The 20,170-nt window shown below is 42.4% G+C and overlaps 1 protein-coding gene across 3 annotated transcripts in view; it reads right to left on the reverse strand.

Moving 5' to 3' along the window:
- Positions 1 to 20,170, reverse strand: part of SEPTIN4 (septin 4) — a 49,458-nt gene that overhangs the window by 18,516 nt on the left and 10,772 nt on the right. For 2 of the 3 annotated variants that reach the window (XM_087717329.1, XM_087717330.1), the window contains exons 2-6: positions 11,282 to 11,440; positions 8,768 to 9,085; positions 6,838 to 6,931; positions 5,853 to 5,939; positions 2,927 to 3,050 (exon numbers count right to left, since the gene is read on the reverse strand). In XM_087717329.1, the coding sequence (XP_087573455.1) occupies positions 2,927 to 3,050; positions 5,853 to 5,939; positions 6,838 to 6,931; positions 8,768 to 9,085; positions 11,282 to 11,410 (752 nt within the window). In that variant the 5' untranslated portion in view covers positions 11,411 to 11,440. The remainder of the gene's footprint in view (positions 1 to 2,926; positions 3,051 to 5,852; positions 5,940 to 6,837; positions 6,932 to 8,767; positions 9,086 to 11,281; positions 11,441 to 20,170) is intronic. The other variant, XM_087717331.1, reaches the window with a different exon arrangement.

Here is a 20,170-nt window from a genome sequence, read left to right on the forward strand (position 1 = left end):
TATTTTTGAGGTGCAGGAGGCAGGTAATAAACTGCAGAACATTTTAAAGCAGCTGTTAGATTCAGCACCTTAATTAATCACCATTTCCCGTAGTTTAACTGTTTTGAGTGGTTTCATCTATAGTATTATTATCAAGAAGGATTATATATTTTCTCAATCTCTTATAGAATCTTAGAAAAACAGAGTTGGTAGGGGCCTTGGAGGTCTTCTAGTCCAACTCCCTGCTTAGGCAGGAAACTCTATACCATTTTAGACAAATGCTTGTCCAATTTCTCTCCCTCTCCCTCCCTCCCCGTCTTATTATTTTTGAGGTGCAGGAGACAGCGAGCGAGGTCACTTCATGGCTGCTGCTGTGTTGCAATATTTTAGGGGAGGGCTTATTTTGGGGGGAGGGCTTATTTAAGCACATGCACTCAAAAGTCTGATTGGGCTTATTATCCGGGCAGGTCTTATTTTTAGGGAAACAGGGTAGTATGGAAGCAAGGGTGAAATTTTGAACATCTCTTCTTATAGAGGGGAAGAAGGTGTGTTTTAGAGTACTTCAGTAGGACTTCTAATGTGTTCGTGCCTGATAAGCCATTGTGGAGATAAAGACTAAATATCTCCCTTCCCGTCTCCCTGCTGGTCCACAATTGCTGTAGCTCAGAAATCAGTAGAACTACTCTAAAGATGCAGCAGTCTTGCTTACATGTCAACACAGCTCACTCAATCTACCAGGAATCAAATTATCCACTGATATGGTATCTAATGACCTCAGGAATGGGGGGGGGGGAAATCCCGCTCCAGTTATTTTGAAAGAAATTATATCTGACAGGATCTTAGCCACCTTTTCAAAAACATTTAAATTGATTATGCACCATCACATTGGTATTGACTTTTAGCAACCACACAGATAGATTTTCTCCAGAAAGATGCGTCCCTAACTTGGTTATCCAAGTCTTTCAACAGGGCACTTGTTGTTCATCCATCTTGCTGTTGGTCGTCCTCTTTCTTTCCTCTTTTCCCAGCATCACAACCTTCTCCAGAGAGCTAGGACTTCACATAATGTGCCCAAAATAGAATAACTGAGCCAGGTCATTTGTGCCTTAAGAAAGAACTCTGGTTGATTTGTTCAAGGATCCATAGTATTCTCAAGAGTCTTCTCCGACACCAAAGTTGAAAAGTGTCAATACAGGTAGTGCTTGAATTATGATAGCAATTGGAGCAGGGGTGAAATCCATTTACCTTTGCTATCGGTTCGGCAGCAATGTGAGTGCGCACATGTACAGTGTCAAAAAGGTAAGGTAAGTGAACAGGGAGGGTGGGGGTGGAATCCGTTGTGCCGCACGATTCATATTAAATCCTGCTTTCTAGCTAATATAAGTTGCGCATCGCAGCTGATCGTTGGAAAAACCTGTTCACTCAAACTGATTTCATTTATGTTACTACTGGTTCAGGCGAACCGGTAGCATTTTACCCCTGAATTGGGGCCAGAAGTTCCATTGCTAAATGATGCAGGCGCAAAATATTATGTCAGGTGATCACATTGTTTAAAGATGGCAATGCTAGCAATTCCGGCTGCTATGATTAACTGAGACTCCCTTAGATTCAAAGGATCTACCCTGATCTAAGTCATTCTTGGCCTGGTCCCTCCTTTTTAAGTAAGGGGCTGCCTCCTCTTCAACTCCACACCACCACCACCACCACCAATTTCTCTCCATCTCTCTGCCCTTTTGGTCACCTTGCATTATGATACCTCTGTCACCCTGCTCTCTGCGTGCCCGGCCATGTTGTCGCCCCATCGTCCTGCACTCAATGCTCCTGCCATTTCCCCCGGCCCTGATGCCCTCAATTGACCTTCCTGCTGCTACTGAAGTGCCTGGCTTAGGCCTTCATGAGATAGTTGCTGGCCCCACTGGGACGTCGTCCCAAGACTGTGCCAGCCCCCCTTCCAAATCATATGTTGCCTTCTCATGAGATTGGACCTCTGCCTTCTGTACTGCACAGTGTTCACTCTGCTTGTCACAAGCAAAAATGTGTGCCAGTTGCGAAACACACTATCAGCAATCACATGACTGATGAACATTGCAACAATCATAAATCGGTCGCAAAGTTTATGTTTTTTACTACTGTCGTAACTTTGAACAGTCACTGTATCAGGTAGCCAGTAAGCGAGGACTACCTGTAGGTTACTCTTACTATTTTTCTAAGCACATTCAGCAGTTCGATGTGATCTACACAAAGATATTTCTATAACTAATGAAGAACATAGCGCTTCTTGTTGGTATTTGGCTTTCTCAGTCATCCAGCGTGCATCAGCAATAATGATCTCATGTTTCTAAAGCCAGTTTGAACATCTGGCATCTCTTTTTCCACGGAGGGCTCTAATCTGCGTTGGATGATCGGACACATTATTGTGCTAACATGTGATTTTTAAAATTAGCAATGGCTTAAGCAAAGAAAGAGCCTGAGTTCAGGGTGCCCCCTTCCTCTTTCTCTCCATACCACCCTCTCTCTCATCTATACCCCTAGGGAGTTGAAAAGGAAAAAAAAAAAAAAGAGATGCCATTTGGAAATATAATATTCTCAAGATCTGATGCAAGACAGGAATTCCTTTCTAGTTCAGATTTAAATTTTCTTTAATGAATACTATCAGACTTTCAACATCCGGATCTGAGCCCCAGATGAACAATGCATGTAAAAAAGACTCCCTCTTGAGCAAGTCTCAGTTCTTCTTCCTAGTGCCTGCAGCAGGATTTACCTGTCCGCCAGCCAGCTGGCCTTTGTCTCTTGCAGATTATTTTTACCATAGTCTTGGCCTCCATCCAAGGGTTAGCTCATCCCTGCAAGAAACACCTAATGGGATTCCCTCCCTACAATTTCCCATGATTCTGCAATCAGGCTTTTTCCTTGAGCAAATTCCTTTCCACTTTCCAGGGAAACATACCATTCTGTGTTGTTTACAGCATCTCCAAAGCCTGGTGTGTCCACAATGGTCAAGCGAAGTTTCACCCCTTTCTCCTCTATGTCTACCACATGCTTGGTAATCTCCACAGTCTGGACAATCAGTTCTATTCCCCGAGAGAGGAAAAAGGAGAATTGGAGAGGGTGTATTTGCAAAGTTCCAAATCAATTGAAATGTCAACTATGCAAGAATAAGATCTCTAATGGCGGGCCTTTCCACCAGAAATAAGATTCCTTTCTTATTTCCATTTTCTTTCAATTGTTTAGAAATCTTTTGGCTGCTTAAAACAGCATTGCTCCTGCGTCTTTGATTAAAAGCTGGAATTTAACAGAATCTGAAAAATCCAGGGAATGCATGCAGGAGCTAGAAATACTGCCATTGACCAATACCGTTTCATTGACTGCTTTGTACGGTTTTCCTAGTGCAGATTCTTTTAAGATGTGTGTAATTTCCCAGCCCTCTACTTTATTCTGTTTTGTGGACAACTGCTTAAAAAAAAAAAAAAAAAGGAACTTTCATCCTTTTTCTTTTTGTTTAAAAAAATAAACTTTCTATAAAACTAATAAAAGTGATCTATAAGTTTTCAAAGGAGAAGGAAACTGGCTTCCTTAGTCACACTCCCTCACACTACATCGTCAGGACTAGTAATAGTGGAACTACACTATATTGCCAAAAGTATTCGCTCACCCATCCAAATAATCAGAATCAGGTGTTTCAATCACTTCCATGGCCACGGATGTGTAAAATCAAGTACCTAGGCATGCAAACTATTTTTACAAACATTGGTGAAAGAATGGGTCGCTCTCAGGAGCTCAATGAATTCCAGCGTGGAACTCTGATAGGATGCCACCTGTGCAACAAATCCACTCGTGAAATTTCCTCGCTCCTAAATATTCCACAGTCAACTGTCAGCTGTATTATAAGAACGTGGAAATGTTTGGGAACGACAGCAACTCAGCCATGAAGTGGCAGGCCACGTAAACTCATCCAACATCAGTGTGTGACCTCACAAATGCGCTTCTGGAAGAATGGTCAAAATTCCCATAAACACACTCCTAAACCTTGTGGACAGCCTTCCCAGAAGAGTTGAAGCTGTTATAGCTGCAAATGATGGACCGACGTCATATTGAACCCTACGGATTAGGAATGGGATGTCACTTAAAGTAAGTTCATATGTGAGAAAAGGCGAATACTTTTGGCAATGTAGTGTTTTTTCAGTGATGGCTAACCTTTTTGTTGTCACGTGACAAGTGTGTGCGCGTGCATGACATCCCATGCCCCACCCCCTGCACATCTGCGCACAAGCCCCAACGATCCCCACATATGTGCATGCAACCACTACTACCAGCGCCGTTTTGGGCCTAATAGGCCTCATTGCATCCTCCTGGGATCAAAAACAGGCTGGGAGAGGCGTGCCGCACCCCTCCAGGCTCCCATCACCCCCGTGCATGCACACGACTTCTCTGCCCCTCCACACATGCGCATGTGTCTCACATATGCACCCTGCCACCGACGCATGCACGGCAGGGACCCAAAAATCAGCTGGGAGACGCGTGCGCAGTGCAGCTGAGCTGGGGTGATGGCTCGTGTGCCTGCAGAGAGGGTTATGTATGGCACACAAGCCACAGATTTGCCATTATGGAACTATTTCAATTTATTTTCACTTGCTGGTAAGGCACACAGGCTCACCAAGAAAAGATTTCCTCCTGGAGGGCGGATGGGTGTAGGCGTAACTAACCAACAGAAAGGAAGTGGAGCTAAGGAGCAATGATCCAAAGGACTTCTGGGAGCTGAGGATTCAGAATGTTTTCATCTTTCAGGCTAAGTATCACCATTATATAATTTTGCTTTATGATTATTTGATTTGCTTATTGTTCCACTGTTTCTTTTACAGTTATTGTATTTTTTTTTCCATTTTGAATTATATTATTACGTTTTTTGTTTGTGAGCTGATAAGACAGTGTTTCTCAAACTTACTGTCAGACCTGGAAGCCATCTTCTACATTGGTTTAGGTTTAGGTTTATTAGATTTATATGCCGCCCTTCTCCCAGGGACTCAGGGCGGCGTACAACATTAAAAGAAACACATAATACAAAAGTTAAAAAAAAATTAAATAGAATATCCCAAACCCAATTAAAATTGACAATGACATTTTTTTTAAAGAATTCAAATTAAAATTATCAGTAATCAATAATTTGTTTTGTTTTGTTCAGGCCAGGCTGGCTTGCTGGAAAAGCCAACTTTTTAGGGCGCATCGGAAGCGGAGGTCAGGGATTATACGAAGCTCCGGGGCAGCTCATTCCAGAGAGAAGACGCTCCCACAGAGAAGGCTCTCCCCCTGGGGGTCACTAGCCGACACTGTCTAGCCGACGCCACCCTGAGGCCAACTCTGTGGGATCGCACTGGACGATGGGAGGCTATTGGTGGCAGTAGGTGGTCTCACAGGTACCCTGGGCCTAAGCCATGGAGCGCTTTAAAGGTCATAATTGGGCCTTCAGACCTGCCACAATTTCTACTGTGGGAAATTCTTTTCTCTGAGAGTCAAGGACATCTTGCCTTGCAGCTGCAATGGTGCGACTGGGAGGAATCTCCAGTTTTGGATGGTACCTGATTGGACCATGTGACGGACATGTGAGTGCTGGGCAGGGACTTGAACTTTCACTTGGGTGGAGAAAACCCGGAAGCTTTCAGATTCGGGTTTTCCCAAATGTGCCAATATGACATCTCTAATAAAATAGAACTTTGAGGAAACTTAAGCCTCAGAGTCTTCTTTCGTTGGGGGTGTTACTTGGTATTCTGACATCAATTTTAAGATGGGTGAACTTCATCTGCCAGAATTCCCCAGCCAGTATGTGTGTTATGTATTGAAAGTAAGAATCATAAAGGAACATACAAAGAAGCAAATACCTTCTGCATTTAAGAATTTGCGATCTTTGTATAGATCTGTAAGAAAAAGGCTGTTCACCAGAGTGGACTTCCCCAGCCCAGACTCTCCTGAGGAGGAAAAGGAGGAACAGTTAATATTACATATAAGGAAAATGAGTTCTTAAGAAAGAGGTTTTCTGAGGGAAAAAGTGGGCAAATGTGAGGAATACTTTAAATAAAAAGAAATTCTTTAAATAAAGAAAATCAGTGGCAATTTGCATAGCAAGTTTGTATACCGTGTTTTTCGGAGTATAAGATACACCTTTTTCCCCTCAAAAAAAGAGGGTGAAAATCTGTGTGCATCTTATACACTGAATACAGCATTTTTGGCCTCCTGAAACCCCGCCCCCTTTGCAAAAATGGCCATGCATAGCCTTTAGGAGGCTTATAGAGTGCTTCTGGGGGCTAAGGAGGGCAGAAATGAGTGAGAAACGGGCCTTTTTTTTGCTCATTTTTGCCCCTCCCCCAGCCTCCAGGACCACTCTATAAGCCTCCTGAAGGCTATGCATGCCCTCTTTTTGACAAAAAACGGGCTGTTTTTGGGAGGTCTGCAGAGTGCAAAAACTTTTTTTTTCAATTTGCCTCTTCAAAATCTTGGTGTGTTTTATACACTAGTGTGTCTTATACTCCGAAAAATACGATAGTTAAAGCTAATCTTCCTATTTCTAGCTCTTTGGCATCTGCAGCTTAGACTATCCATCAGTTCACAACGAATACTAAGAAATCGAACTTTACAATCCAATCCAATAAAAATACTGTGGAATTATTTCTAAGATCTGATCTCATAGATTTAATGCAACAGAAAGTATTTTCCTCACCCTTTAGACTTTTATACACACATTATCTAAACATAAGGCAAATGAAATTTAGTTTTAATTATAGTTCTCTGCCATGAATAATGTGCTTTTAATCTGCAACAATTATATACTGTCTCCTGAAACAGCCCTTGTAATTTCAGCATTGATACCTGCAACCATTAGTGTGAAATCAAATCCTTTTTTCACAGATTTCCGATGGACCTGATTAGGAAGTGTTGCAAATCCCACATATTCTTTATTGTCCTAAGAGAGAGGAAAAAGAAGAGAGAAAGGGGGGGGGGGAAGCAGTATTACAAATTGCCAAGCCTTTTTTGCAAGAATCATTTGTCTGAAACAGGTTTTTCAAAGTTATTCAAAGAATAAATTTAACTTGGTTACAGAATTAATCTATTGCCAAGTTCGCATAATGCACTAATAATATTAATTAAATAGGCTTAGTTTCTACACCACAAATAAACTTTTGAAAAGTAACTAAACTTCTCATGTTAAGCAAATTGATTTGATTAAACACACTGCGTAAATACAATAGTTGTATCACTGGAGAGAAACATTCTTTATCAAAGTATTTTTATGAATGACATAAATCTTCTATGCAAGGAAATGGACCACTGTGCCTCTATACACCCAGTGTTCATGTCAGTGAGTCATCAACTTGTCAATTAAATAGCCTTTGTTTTATTTCTGTGCTTTCTCCAACATGGGAGTGTTAATACCACTTTATAATGCCTTGGTAAGGCCGCACTTGGAATACTGCATTCAGTTTTGGTCACCACGATGTAGAAAAGATGTGGAGACTCTAGAACAGTGGGTCTCAACCTTCCTAATGCCGCGACCCATTAATAAAGTTCCTCATATGTGTTTTCCGATGGTCTTAGGCAACCCTTGTGAAAGTGTTGTTTGACCCACAAAGGGGTCCCGACCCACAGGTTGAGAACCACTGCTCTAGAAAGAGTGCAGAGAAGAACAGATGATTCTTCTGTTGATGATTAGGGGACTAGAGACTAAAACATATGAAGAACAGTTGTAAGAACTGGGTATGTCTAGTTTAATGAAAAGAAGGACTAGGGGAGACATGATAGCAGTGTTCCAATATCTCAGGGGTTGCCACAAAGAAGAGGGAATCAAACTATTCACATGGGCACCTGAGTGTAGAACAAGAAGCAACAGTGGAAACTAATCAAGGAGAGAAACAACTTTAGAGCTGAAGACAAATTCCCTGACAGCTAGAACAATTAATCAGTGGAACAGCTTGCCTCCAGAAGTTGTGAATGCCCCAACACTGGAAGTCTTTAAGAAGAAGTTGGATAGCCATTTGTCTGAAACGGTGTAAGGTTTCCTGCCTAGGCAGGTGGTTGGACTAGAAGATCCAAGGTCCCTTCCAACTCTGCTATTGTATTGTATGGCAATGCCAAGGATATATCCAGCTTCAAAAGGATCATTTGGAGGGATTTCATTACTACAGCATTTGAAGCACAGCAAAACATTACCATATTTTTCAGAATATAAGACGCACCTTTTCCCCTCAAAACAGAGGGTGAAAATCTGGGTGTGTCTTATACACTGAATACAGCATTTTTGGCCTCCCAACACCCTGCCCCTTTGCAAAAAAATGGCCGTGCTTAGCCTTTAGGAGGCTTCCAGAGTGCTCCTGGGGTCTGGGGAGGGCAGAAAATGAGCAAAAAACACACTGTTTTTTGCTCATTTTTGCCCCCCCCCCCCCAACCGCAGGAGCACTCTATAAACTTCCTAAAGGCTATGCATGCCCTTTTTTTTTGACAAAAAATGGGCCCATTTTCGCAAAAAAACAGGTCATTTTTGGAAAGTCTGCAGAATGCAAAAACTTCTTTTTAATTTGCCTCTTCAAAATCTTGGTGCATCTTATACTCTGAAAAAAATATGGTACTTCTAGAAGAAGCTTATTCCATGACACAAGCAAAATACTGCCATCAATAGGGATGAAGGAATCCAGGTTGAGTATTCCTGTACATTCAAGCATCCTAGGTCCAGTTCTACAAAAGGGAGATTCTCAAGGGGCTGGAAAGATGGAAGATGGACAGAAATGCTGTAGAGATCCTTTACCTCATCTGAATCATATGGGTCAAGCCTGCCCCAGGGGCTTCTGGGGCGGGATGGACTTGGTGGTGCTGGAGCAGCCATGTGTTGCGGTATCAAGTCTAGAGGGTGAGGGCGGTAGAAGGCCTTCTGCTCCTTTTCCTCCAAAGCATCTTTGGGAATGGCCTGGACTGCAGCACTAGGGAACATTTCAGTCCCACCTAGACTGGGTCTTTTCTCCTGAGGGATGGCTTCTGGCCGATGGAAGGCCTTCTCTGTTGGGGAATCGTTAAGGAACTGGACCAGCTCAGCTTCTTCTGAGTCTTCCTTCAGAAAGTGCTTTATCTGGGCAGGAGAGGGTTTGGGGGAGAACAAAAAACAGAAAGCAATACTCATGTGAAGAGATGGACCTGAGTGTCCTATCCTTTCAGCTACCTTTCCATCCTGTTATTCGCAGGTCTTCATTCATGGTGTAGTATTGATTTCTTTTTTTAAAGTAAATTTTATTCATAGACACTTTTCTGAAAAACAGTGCATTGTCAGGGTATACCATTTACAAATAAAAAAGTTACACCCCCTTCCAAAAAAGTGGTGTTAAACATTGACATACAAGCTAATACCGTGTTTCCCCGAAATTACGAGATGTCCTGATAATAAGGCCATGCCACATTTTTTCTGGTGGGCAGAAATATAAGCCCTCCCATGCAAATAAGCCCCTTGGACAACCCCCCACCTCTGGCCAGGCAGAGCGCCGCTCACCAACCTAGCGGTATCCTGAAGGTGCCAAGCCGCGGGAACCGGGAGGGAGGCAAAGATGATCGTGTTGCCTAGTGCGGGATACCGCTAGATTGGTGAGCGGCTCTGTGCCCTGCTGAAGAGGGGGGTTGCCAGGCGGCTGCTCTCTTGTGAGCGGGCTCCCAAAGAGCCGGACACAGCCTCATGGGCGAATGGCTGTGTTGCGCTGTCGCAGCAGTGCAACACAGCTGCCATGAAGCGAGCACACTCATGAGCAGCCACCCGACAAACCCCCTTTCCAGCAGGGGACTTAACGCTGCCACTGTATGGCTTTTTCTGCGGCTTTCAAACTGAGTCTTCCGGCAGTGGCCCCTCTGGGCATACACTCTATGGTTGTATGCTCTGCTGCATCTGGCTCACAACCATAGAGTGTATGCCTAGAGTGGCCACTGCCAGAAGACTCAGTTTGGAAGCCACAGAAAAAGCCATGCGGCAGCGGCGGCACCAGAAGTCCCCAGGCTCTGCGGAGAGAGCTAGGCCAGGGCATTGTGAGGCTGGGAGGTGCATGAGCGAGAGCGGAATAGTCGCTCGCGCAACACCTCTCTCCAGCCGTGCAGAGCCCCATTCACTGCCATTTCGAAGGCGCCAAGCCGCGGGAGCTGGGCAGTGGCGAAGAGGCGCTCACGCGGCTTGGTGATACCCCTAGGTCAGTGAATGGTGCTCTACACTGCTGGAAAGGGGGTTTGCCGGGTGGCTGATCATGAGCGTGGTCATTTGCCTATGAGGTTGTGCCTGGTTCTTTGGGAGCCCGCTCGCAAGACAGCAGCTTCCCAGCAACCCCAAAATAAACCCTCCCCTCATAATAAAGCCCAAGCCATATTTTGTGTGTAAAAAGAAAATAAGGCCCTGTCTTATTTTCAGGGAAACACGGTAACAATAATGATATAGATATCCCTGCCTAAGCAGGGGGTTGGACTAGAATACCTTCCAACTGTGTTATTCTATTATTCTATTCTATTCTATTCTATTCTATTCTATTCTACTCTATTAACAATAGTAATAAAATAACCAAAAAGCTTTTAGCTAGGTTTCTTCTTCTTACATTAAAGTATTATAATTATTTATTTTCTTACTTTCAGTACTAACATTTATGATCTTACTTTTCTCTAATTTCTACCTCTTGCTTCTATCCATTCATATAATTTATTCCAAATCATATAATATTCTGTATCTTCTTGATCTTTAATTTTAAAGGTTAATCTAACCATTTTGGCACAATCAAAAAAATTTCAAATTACAGCCCCCTCTGGTGTATTGATTTCTAATACTGTGCTCCAGGATCCTTTCCTTTCCAGTGACTATTTCAAAAGCAGCAAGTTCTTCTTTCTTTTTATTCATAAACATGTGCAACTCTAACTTGCTTATTTAATTTGTTGTTAAGGAAATATCCTCTAATCCTTTTCTCTGATCAGTATTTCCTGAGAAGAGCATTCTGGGATCGCTCAAAATTTTTTTAAAGGAGTTATTTTTTTAACAATTAACCACTATGCAGTTGTGCCACCTGAATATCCTCGCTACTTAATTCATCATCCACAAATTCCAGACAGGAAAGGTAAGAATTATGGAGCCTCTTTTGATCCATAAATAATATACGCACATTATCATTTGCAGTACTGGGAAAATAAAGGATAGTTCAAGAAGAGTCATCTGCTAGGGACAAGAACCCAGACTGGGGGAAGAGGGAGTAAACTGAGGTTTGCAGAGGAAAATCAAGGGTCAATTCCATCGTGTATGCAAAATTCTTACTCTGTGCTCCTGAGGGATGCTGGCAGGCTCTTCAGCCTGCCCAAAGTGGCTGGGACTGGCACCCTCTTTCAGGGCACCAGCAAAAGGCATCTCTGCTTCACTGGGCTGCATCTCCTTGGAGTCTTCCATGACCGCTATGGTTCCTTCTACCTCCTCTCCCTGAGTCGAGAGGATTGGGCAGGGCAGGTGTTAGAATGAGGAGTGAAAGGAGCAAAAGACAGATAAAGCAAAGAGAAAAGCGCAGAAGAAGTCCACAAAGGCTCTGGCCTCAAACCTACATGCTCAGAAGTCAAAGCATATTTGCCAGTGATGTTTACGCGATTCCCTACTACAACAAAGATGCTTTTGTCCATAGTCATATATATGGGTGATGTGTGTGCATCAGAGCAATCATTTAAATCAGGGGTGTCAAACTCTAGGCCTTGGGGGCCAGATCTGGCTTGCCGGATACCTAGATCTGGCCCATGGGGCCACCCTGGAAACAGCGAAGGACTGGCCTATGGTGCTTCGGCCAGTGAAAATAGGCTCCTGAGTTCCATTTTCAGCTGCCATGGCCTCCTGCAACCCATTGCCAGTGAAAACGGAGCTTGGGAAGGCTGCACCTGTCCCTTCCAAGCTCCGTTTTCACTGTCAGAGGGTTGCAGGAGGCCGTGGCAGCTGAAAACGGAGCTTGGGAGCCCATTTTTGCCTGGCAGAGTGCTCGGGCCAACACAGGCACCCCTGATACGAATGACATCAAGTTGGCCACGCCCACCCTGGCCACGCCCACCCGAGGTCAAACGCAACCCTGATGCAGCCTTCAATGAAATCGAGTTTGACACCCCTGATTTAAATAATTAGGCAAATAGCTTCCTTGCACCTAAAAGGAAAAGTGTAATATATCTGTCAGGATTGACAATATCCATTTCTCAACATAATCCTTGACCTCCAACCATAAATTTAGTAACCTTCGAAGTTACAACAGCACTGGAAAAAAGTGACTTATGACCATTTTTCACACTTGTCAAAAGGTCACAAAAGGTGACCCCAGGATTTAGTGCCACTGTAACAGTTACTAAACAAAACCTCTTCTGTAGGTGTGGCCCGCTTTGCGGGAGTGGCTTGCTGGCCATGTGACAGGGTGGGAGTGGCTTGGCAGCCATGTGACTGGGTGGGCATGGCCAACTTGTAAAATGTGGCAAAACTCACTTAACAACGCTCTTGCTTAACAACCAAAATGTTGGCTCAGAAACTCTTGCATTTGAAGCACGCAAGTCTTAAAGCTGTCAAGTTACAAGACCCTTGCACCCCTAACCCTTTAGAAAAAAAAAACCCAGGGGTGTTCAAATTTGACAGCTTTAAGACTTGTGGATTTCAACTCCCAGAATTCCTCCTCTCGCTCTTCATCTTAAGGTTTATTGCATTTATTGCATTTATTGCATTTATATGCCGCCCTATTCCCGGAGGGACTCTTGATGATGTGCGGACGGGCGGGGGGAGGGAACTGGAACCGGTTCTAAACGGCACTGTAGATTTGTGGAACCTCTTCTATAGAAGAGGTTAGAACTGGCAGGAACCCACCCCTGCACCGAACGTACAGGCACTTATGTGAAAATACACGATGAAAGTTAAGATTAGAAATACTCTATTGTGCAGAAATGGAGGCTAGGTTAATATCAGCAATATTCTATTGTACGGAAGAGCTTAGCATTAGTGCTTTGGTAGTATGCTGAAGTGGAGATAAATATTAGCAATGTTGTCTTGAAACAGAGATGGAGCACTGGAATTTTCGCAGTCCCCATCTATTAGGTAACTTATTTTTCACTTCCTTCACTTTTGCAGTTGGCCATTTATTGCTGTTAGAAGTTGCCTTTGGTTAGGTGCTGGAAGAAGTGAGCGGTTATATTAAGGATGTTCTTTTCCACTGCATTATTTTAAAGTAATGCAAAGTTTAACATGTCAGGATAAATCACTCCTCTAGTGGTAAAGGATGTTTGCATTCATATAGCAACATTTTTAATCAGAGCGGGTAAAACCTCAGCTTAATTAGACCTAGCCTTGAGTATTTATTAATTTCATTAGTCTCGTGGCTGAGCACTGTGGTGAATGTAATTTCCTTTCCACTCAGAATAACTCAGACGTCTTCTTAAATAGACTTTGAATCACCTTCAGAAGGGAGGCACTTCTATCCTGGAAAGACTGAGAGATTCCCCTAGGTCCGTGATGGTGAACCTATGGCATGAGTGAGCTATTGCCCCAGCTCAGCTCCAACCGTGCATGCGCATGCACGCTTCCTGCCAGCCAGCTGATTTTTGGGTCTCTACTGCGCATGCAGGCAGGGGCTGGGGGTCCCATGAACATGCGCAGGGGGAGCACAGTCGGGTGAAGCACGCCCCCCGCACCCCATTTTTGGTCCTAGGAGGCTTCAGGGAGGCCTGCTAAGCCTAAAATGGGCTATGTGGGTTGCAGCATGGGTGCCCCCCATGGCCTGTTTTTGGTCTCAGGAGGCTTCAGAGAGGCCTGCTAGGCCCAAAACGAGGCACGGGGGGTGTCATGCGCACATGCGGTGGGGGGGGAGAATGGTGGGGTCATGCACGCATGCACAGGGATGAGGTGTGGGGGGTGTCATACATGCATTGCATTATGGATGTGAGCATGCGCATGCGTGCTGCCTCGCACACACTTTCAGCTTGTGAGGACAAAAAGATTAGCCATCACTGCCCTAGGTCAAATGGTGGGGAACAATGGCCCCTTTGTAACTTGTGTACTTCAACTCCCAGAATTCCTGAGCCAGTCATGCTGGATCAGGAATTCTTGGAGTTGAAGTCCAGAAATCATGAAGGGGCCATCATTCCCCACACCTGCCCTAGATTCTCCTTCTCCAGGGGACACAAACAAGATTGTGTTTGTGTATGTGTTTTTTTTTCAATGAAGCAAAGATGTTGGATGATGATTCAGCATCCACTACATGGTAGTTCTGAGGACCCAACCAGGGTGGATAAAAAACTATGTTTAAAAAAAAAAAAATCAAAAAATCCATTTTTTAAAATTTAAATCAGATTTTTTTTATTTTTAGCAACCTTTTTTTAATAAAATGCTTTTGGAGTAAATAGTTTTCTGTTTAAGATACATTAATAATTTAGTTTATTCAGCATGAAATGGAGCTTAGTTATGTAGCATGAGGCTGTATATTTTGCAATATTGGGACTATCGGTGAGTCAACAGGGGGTTAGAGGAGGAGCTGCTGTGGGATAGAGATGACAGTTGCTCTTTAAAAAATATTTAAATCGAGTTGATTTAAATCAAGCATTTTTACTAGTGATTTAAATCATGATTTAAATTGACTTGATTTAAATCAAATCCACATGGGACCCAACCCATATAGATGATTTCTGAATCAATGTAGTGTCCAGTATAGAAGATGTGACGATCCAGTAATCTAATTAATGCTGCTGCCAATAAACTAAAAAAGCAATTGAATCTTTGAAGTGACGACTTCAAATATTAACAATAAACTAAAACACTGCAACAATATCCAAAAAATCAGAATACAAGCCTCGATAATCACCCCACAAGATCATGGTGGTTACAAAGATGCTTCGGGGCGTGGGGAACAGATCTAAATTTGTCGCCTGTTTCCAGTCTCTATTATGCACCTATTCTCTGTTCCCAATTGCTGCCATTGTTACTCAAAGGTGGTTACAGAGATTTTACTTACCTTGAAGCTGCCTTTCAACAGCATCAGAAAAGGGGGAAATACTTCCTTTACACACTACTGCTAAGGACAACTTAAGCCTTATTTGCTCATGGGTCGAGAATGGGAAGATCCCATCTGTTTTTAAACTGTAAATCCCAATATCCTACCCAAGGTAGAATATGGTTTAAGAAAAACAGCTGTCTAATATACTGTACAAATATTTTATATGTCCATTTCCTACCACGCCTGTACTGGAATTCCCTGAAAAGGGTCTAAAAAATGAAAACACATCACACGCAAAGCTAAGCAAAAAATTTAACAAAAAAAATCACAAGCTTTCCTCACGAATTGGTTCAAATCAACTTGATGTTTTGCTGCTAAAATGAACAGTTTGGAACTTTGGGTTGGAGACATCTACACCTCTACAGATCCCCCGGGGAATTCCAGATGTTCCCCAGTCCCAAAGGATAGACTGAGATCACATCAAATTACTGAACCACCTACGCTGGTACTATAGGCCTGAGGCACAAATTGTTCACAGCTCTGCTTTTGGAATGCACTTTCATTGCAAAGGCCATCAGAGATCCAGGTTGGTTCTCCCCCCCCCCTCCTCCGGGCTATTGTCCAATACATGCTCTGCCAATCCTCCTTCAACTGGAAATTGCTTTATTTTTTTTACAATGGCCTAGGAATAAAGGCAGCATCCTCTGTTGCAGAATGGAACAAGGCAGGAATAGGGTCACAGTGACTCCCCAGCCATCCTGCACCCTAGTAGAGTATAGCTTGGCTTATCCAACCTAATCAATATCACCCATTATGCCTGTGTAATTGCTGCATCCATCCATTCAACCATGACCTTGAAAAGGCTGTGGTATGGGTATAGTTTACATGGAGCCTTCCCAAGCATTGTCGCAGCAACTCATGCAACCTTCTACAAATGGTCAGCTCTGGATTCTATAGCCTAGGAAGAAGATGCTCTGGTCCCCGAGTCTTGTAGAAACGTTGCAAAAGATCAATAAGCAATTCCAACATCATCAAAACTGCACCACTCAGTAATGGGCTTCCAGAAGTCAGTGAAGGCTAAACATTTTTGGGGTGTGATTGTTTGCCACAATTATGATGTATCTCTTCTTTTATTTTTATACCGTGGGTGTTTTAAGGAGGAGCCGTGGTTAGAATATAGTATTGCAGGCTAATTCTGCAATACCAGGAGCTTGATCCTGACTGACTCAAAGTTGACTCAGCCTTCCAGCCTTCCGAGGTCGGTAAAATGAGGACTCGGATCATTGAGGGCAATATGCTGGCTCTGTAAACCACTTACATAGAGTGCTATAAAGCACTATGAAGTGATATATAAATGATATTGCTATTTAATATAATTGTCATTTTATTGTATATTATTCTGATGTAAGTTACCAGGATTTGGAATGATTTTTGGTAGCATATAAATTTAATCAATAAATAGACATCGTGAAAATTAAGCCAAGTAGGAGAGCTTGATGCTTTTGGTCATCAATGTCACTAAGACAATGATGGATCCAAGGGTACCTCATAACATATAGCTCGTTGTTTCAGGAGGAGTTCAACCCCTAGGTAACCCAAGCAGTTTTGTAAATATCAAGAACCATACATTCAAAGTACCTCTGCCTTATCCGAGTTCAGATTGATTTTCTGCCACTCAATTATTAATTACATTTAAAAATCAAATTTCTAAGCCGCTGAGTTTGAAACCACTCTGGGCAACGTAACATATCCACACACAGACACACAGAAAACCAATCAATGATCAAACTCCATAAATAGCTTCAGTCAGAGGGAACAATGTCTCTCCTACACCAGCAGAAACACAAAGAGCTTCACCCAACCACACTAACTCAAAAACCCCGGGTAAGGTAGAGCCCAGATTTAATGTCTACGTTGGGGGTCAAGTACCAATTTTGTCTATGCATGGTCTGATTTGTGTCCCAAGACAGATAAAGTTGAGTATCATCAGCATTCTTTTTTAAAAAGAATTTGCGTATCACATGAACTCCCTAAGGTTATCACCAACAAAACCTATAAAAACAGCACAGAAACACCTTAAACATACAGGAATACTAAAATCCATTATGGGGCCAGTCACTCTCCTTCCAAACACTTCTGGAAGAATTCAATTATCATCAGCTCCCTGGAAGTTATCACACTTATAGTCAAGAGCCGAGGTGGCGCATTGGTTAAATGCAGCACTGCAGGCTACTTCAGCTGACTGCAGTTCTGCAGTTCGGCTGTTCAAATCTCACCGGCTCAGGGTTGACTCAGCCTTCCATCCTTCCGAGGTGGGTAAAATGAGGACCCGGATTGTTGTTGGGGGCAATATGCTGACTCTGTAAACTGCTTAGAGAGGGCTGTAAAGCACTGTGAAGCGGTATATAAGTCTAACTGCTATTGCTATAACTGCTATTCATTAAACTGGTCTCAAAAGAGAAACATGGATCACAGTCAAAAAGGCCTGTCTGCCAGCTCCTGCCACTTGAAAACGAGAACCTTTCGGACCAGCAGTTCAATATAAATGAAGCATCTCCTAAGCAGGACATTCCCTAAAGCTCACCTGCTCCACAGCAAGGACCAGGCCTAGGCTAGACCTTCTCAGTCTTACTAAAAACTTTTATGTAGAAGGCCTGATTGACGGAAACCATGACAGGCACGAGAGATCAATATTTGCAAGCCCACCTTTTGATAAATATAACATGTAAACAGTTATGAATTAACAAATGAAATGAAGGAAATTAATATATTTTATCAATAGATGTGCCATCCAAGAAAATACTGCATTTTTCGGACTATAAGACACACTGGTGTATAAGATGCACCAAGATTTCGAAGAGGTAAGAAAGAAAAAAGGGTTTTGTCCTCCCAAGCCTGCAGGAGCACTCTGCAGACTTCAACAGGGCTGGGGGAATGTAAAAACGTCCCCATTTTTGCGAAAAAAGGGCAGAAAATGGGCCGGTTTTTTGCAAAAACAGAGGCGTTTTTTGACTTGCCCCAGCCCTGCTGATGCCTGCAGAGTGCTTCTGGAGGCTGGGGGAGGGCAAAAATGCTTGTTTTTGAGAAAAATGGCCCATATTTTGCAAAAAAGGGGGCATTTTTGCCTTCCCCCAGCCCTGCTGAAGCCTGCAGAGTGCTGCTGGGGACAGGCAAAAATGCCTTAGGTTTTTGCAAAAAAATGGCCCTTTTTACCAGTTTTTCACAAAAATGGGATGCGGGGCAGGGCTTCGAGAGGTCAAAAATGGCTGCATTCAATGTATATGACACACCAACATTTCCACACTCTTTTAGGAGGAGGAAAGTGCATCTTATACTCTGAAAAATACAGTAAGTATTTTAAGTTAAGATATCATAAGAATATAGTAAGGTATTTCAGGAAGAGTATAAAATGGTTGTTTTTTTAAAATTTGTCGTAATAAACTTTCCTCCTGTACCCAAAACCTTAAGAAAACAGGTGCAATTCTCCACATTGCCAAATCTCGACCCACAATTCAATCTTTCATTTCTCTGCCATGACCAATGAGTTTTGTAAGCAATTTCTTGCTTGTTCCCTGATGAATGAAGTCATTTTTCCATTCTGATGTGAGCTCTAGATTGAAGAAAGAATGTTTTTTTAAGTTTTTTTATTAGATACACATTAAAAAATTGGACACAGTGTAACCGTCCTGGCTATCTCTTTGCCATATATTCTAAAATATAAAGTTAAACACCATAACCACCATGCTTATTTACAATTGGTCTATTCAGTATTTACAAATATAAAGATATCGTACTTCCATCCATGTTACTTTGTTCTTGTCTTATACACTTGCACTGTTATAATTTCATACATAATTCTAATCTCCATTCTATAAATCTTGTCATTGCTTATTTTGCATCTCTCCTTTTGTGTTCCAACCATTGATAAAATTTAACACCCCCACCACCCAAAAAAGAATGTTTTGCAATGCAGTTTATGAATTAGAGAAAAGTGTGGGGGTGGAGGTACTTTTATTTGCATGGCTGCATCCCAGCAATGCCTGCATGTCTTAAAAGCTGCATCGAAGCAGCTATTTTAAAAGGAAGCATGCTGTTTGTCCAGGAAGAAAGCCAATCATTCAGCTCTTACTCCAGATATATGATACAGCAAAATGGAAATGTATGCAGAGTTCCCTGCCTTTGCCTCCGAATAAAAGAGTCATTTGACCTCTTCTAATGGGTCTTCTCTTTTACTTACATTCACTAATTTATCTTTATATATTATAGTATCAATTTTGAGGGATTTCTGGTGATTTAACAATCTATATGCTTTATGGATTTCATTATTTATTTGTCTTATCACTCTTTTAAATGATATGATGTTTTAACGTACATTTTCCTGGAAATGCAAGACATCATATGCAGTAAGGAACTATTTTAAATATTTAAAAAAAGCCTTCCAAATCCAAGAAGTAGGACTCTGGAACAATTCCTCTGATGATCTGATTGCCCAATCCCTCAAAAAGGACTCAGTTATAGCAATGATGACCCTTTTCCAGGTATTCAAATGAGCCTACGTGTTTCTAAAATGGTGGAACAGGAAAAAATAAGAGCTACAGTCCAACACAACTAGAGGAAAGTTGACTCAGCAGCTCAGAGATATGAAGCCATGTTATAAATTCAATAAAAGTTCAAGTAATTACATACATCCACAGGCAGTGTTGTTAATTGTAGGCTTGCTGAAGATGAACAAGCAATTTAAATGTTATTCGCATCTGGAAATTTTAATCCCAGAACTACACAGTTTAGCATGTAGCAAATGGGCATATCAAGAAGTTAATGAAATTAAGTAACTAGTTAAACCAGAACTGCCAGATAAAACTGTCAACCAATTTAATCCTTCTTGTTTTAACAACAGGACTTTGGTGAGTAAATCTAAGAAAGATAATGTGGGAGAAAAAAACTATTTATTTCAGCAGCTGATTTCCAATAATGGTCTATTTTGAGTGTTGGCCACAATATCAGGCAGGCATTGCCTCTGACCACAGAGGATTTGCTTATTCAGAAATAACATTTGGTCTAGTTCAGCGTTTCTCAATCTCAGAGACTTTAAGATGTATGGACTTCAACTTCCAGAATTCTTCAGACAGCAGGGCTGGCTGGAAAAATCTGGGAGCTGGAAGTCCACACATCTTAAAGTTGCTGAATTGAGCAGCTCTGGTCTAGAATAT

The sequence above is a fragment of the Thamnophis sirtalis genome, unplaced genomic scaffold (assembly GCF_051295495.1).
Source record: "Thamnophis sirtalis isolate CommonGarterSnake01/CBP01778 unplaced genomic scaffold, rThaSir2_p1.2 scaffold_6, whole genome shotgun sequence".
Lineage (NCBI taxonomy): Eukaryota > Metazoa > Chordata > Lepidosauria > Squamata > Natricidae > Thamnophis > Thamnophis sirtalis.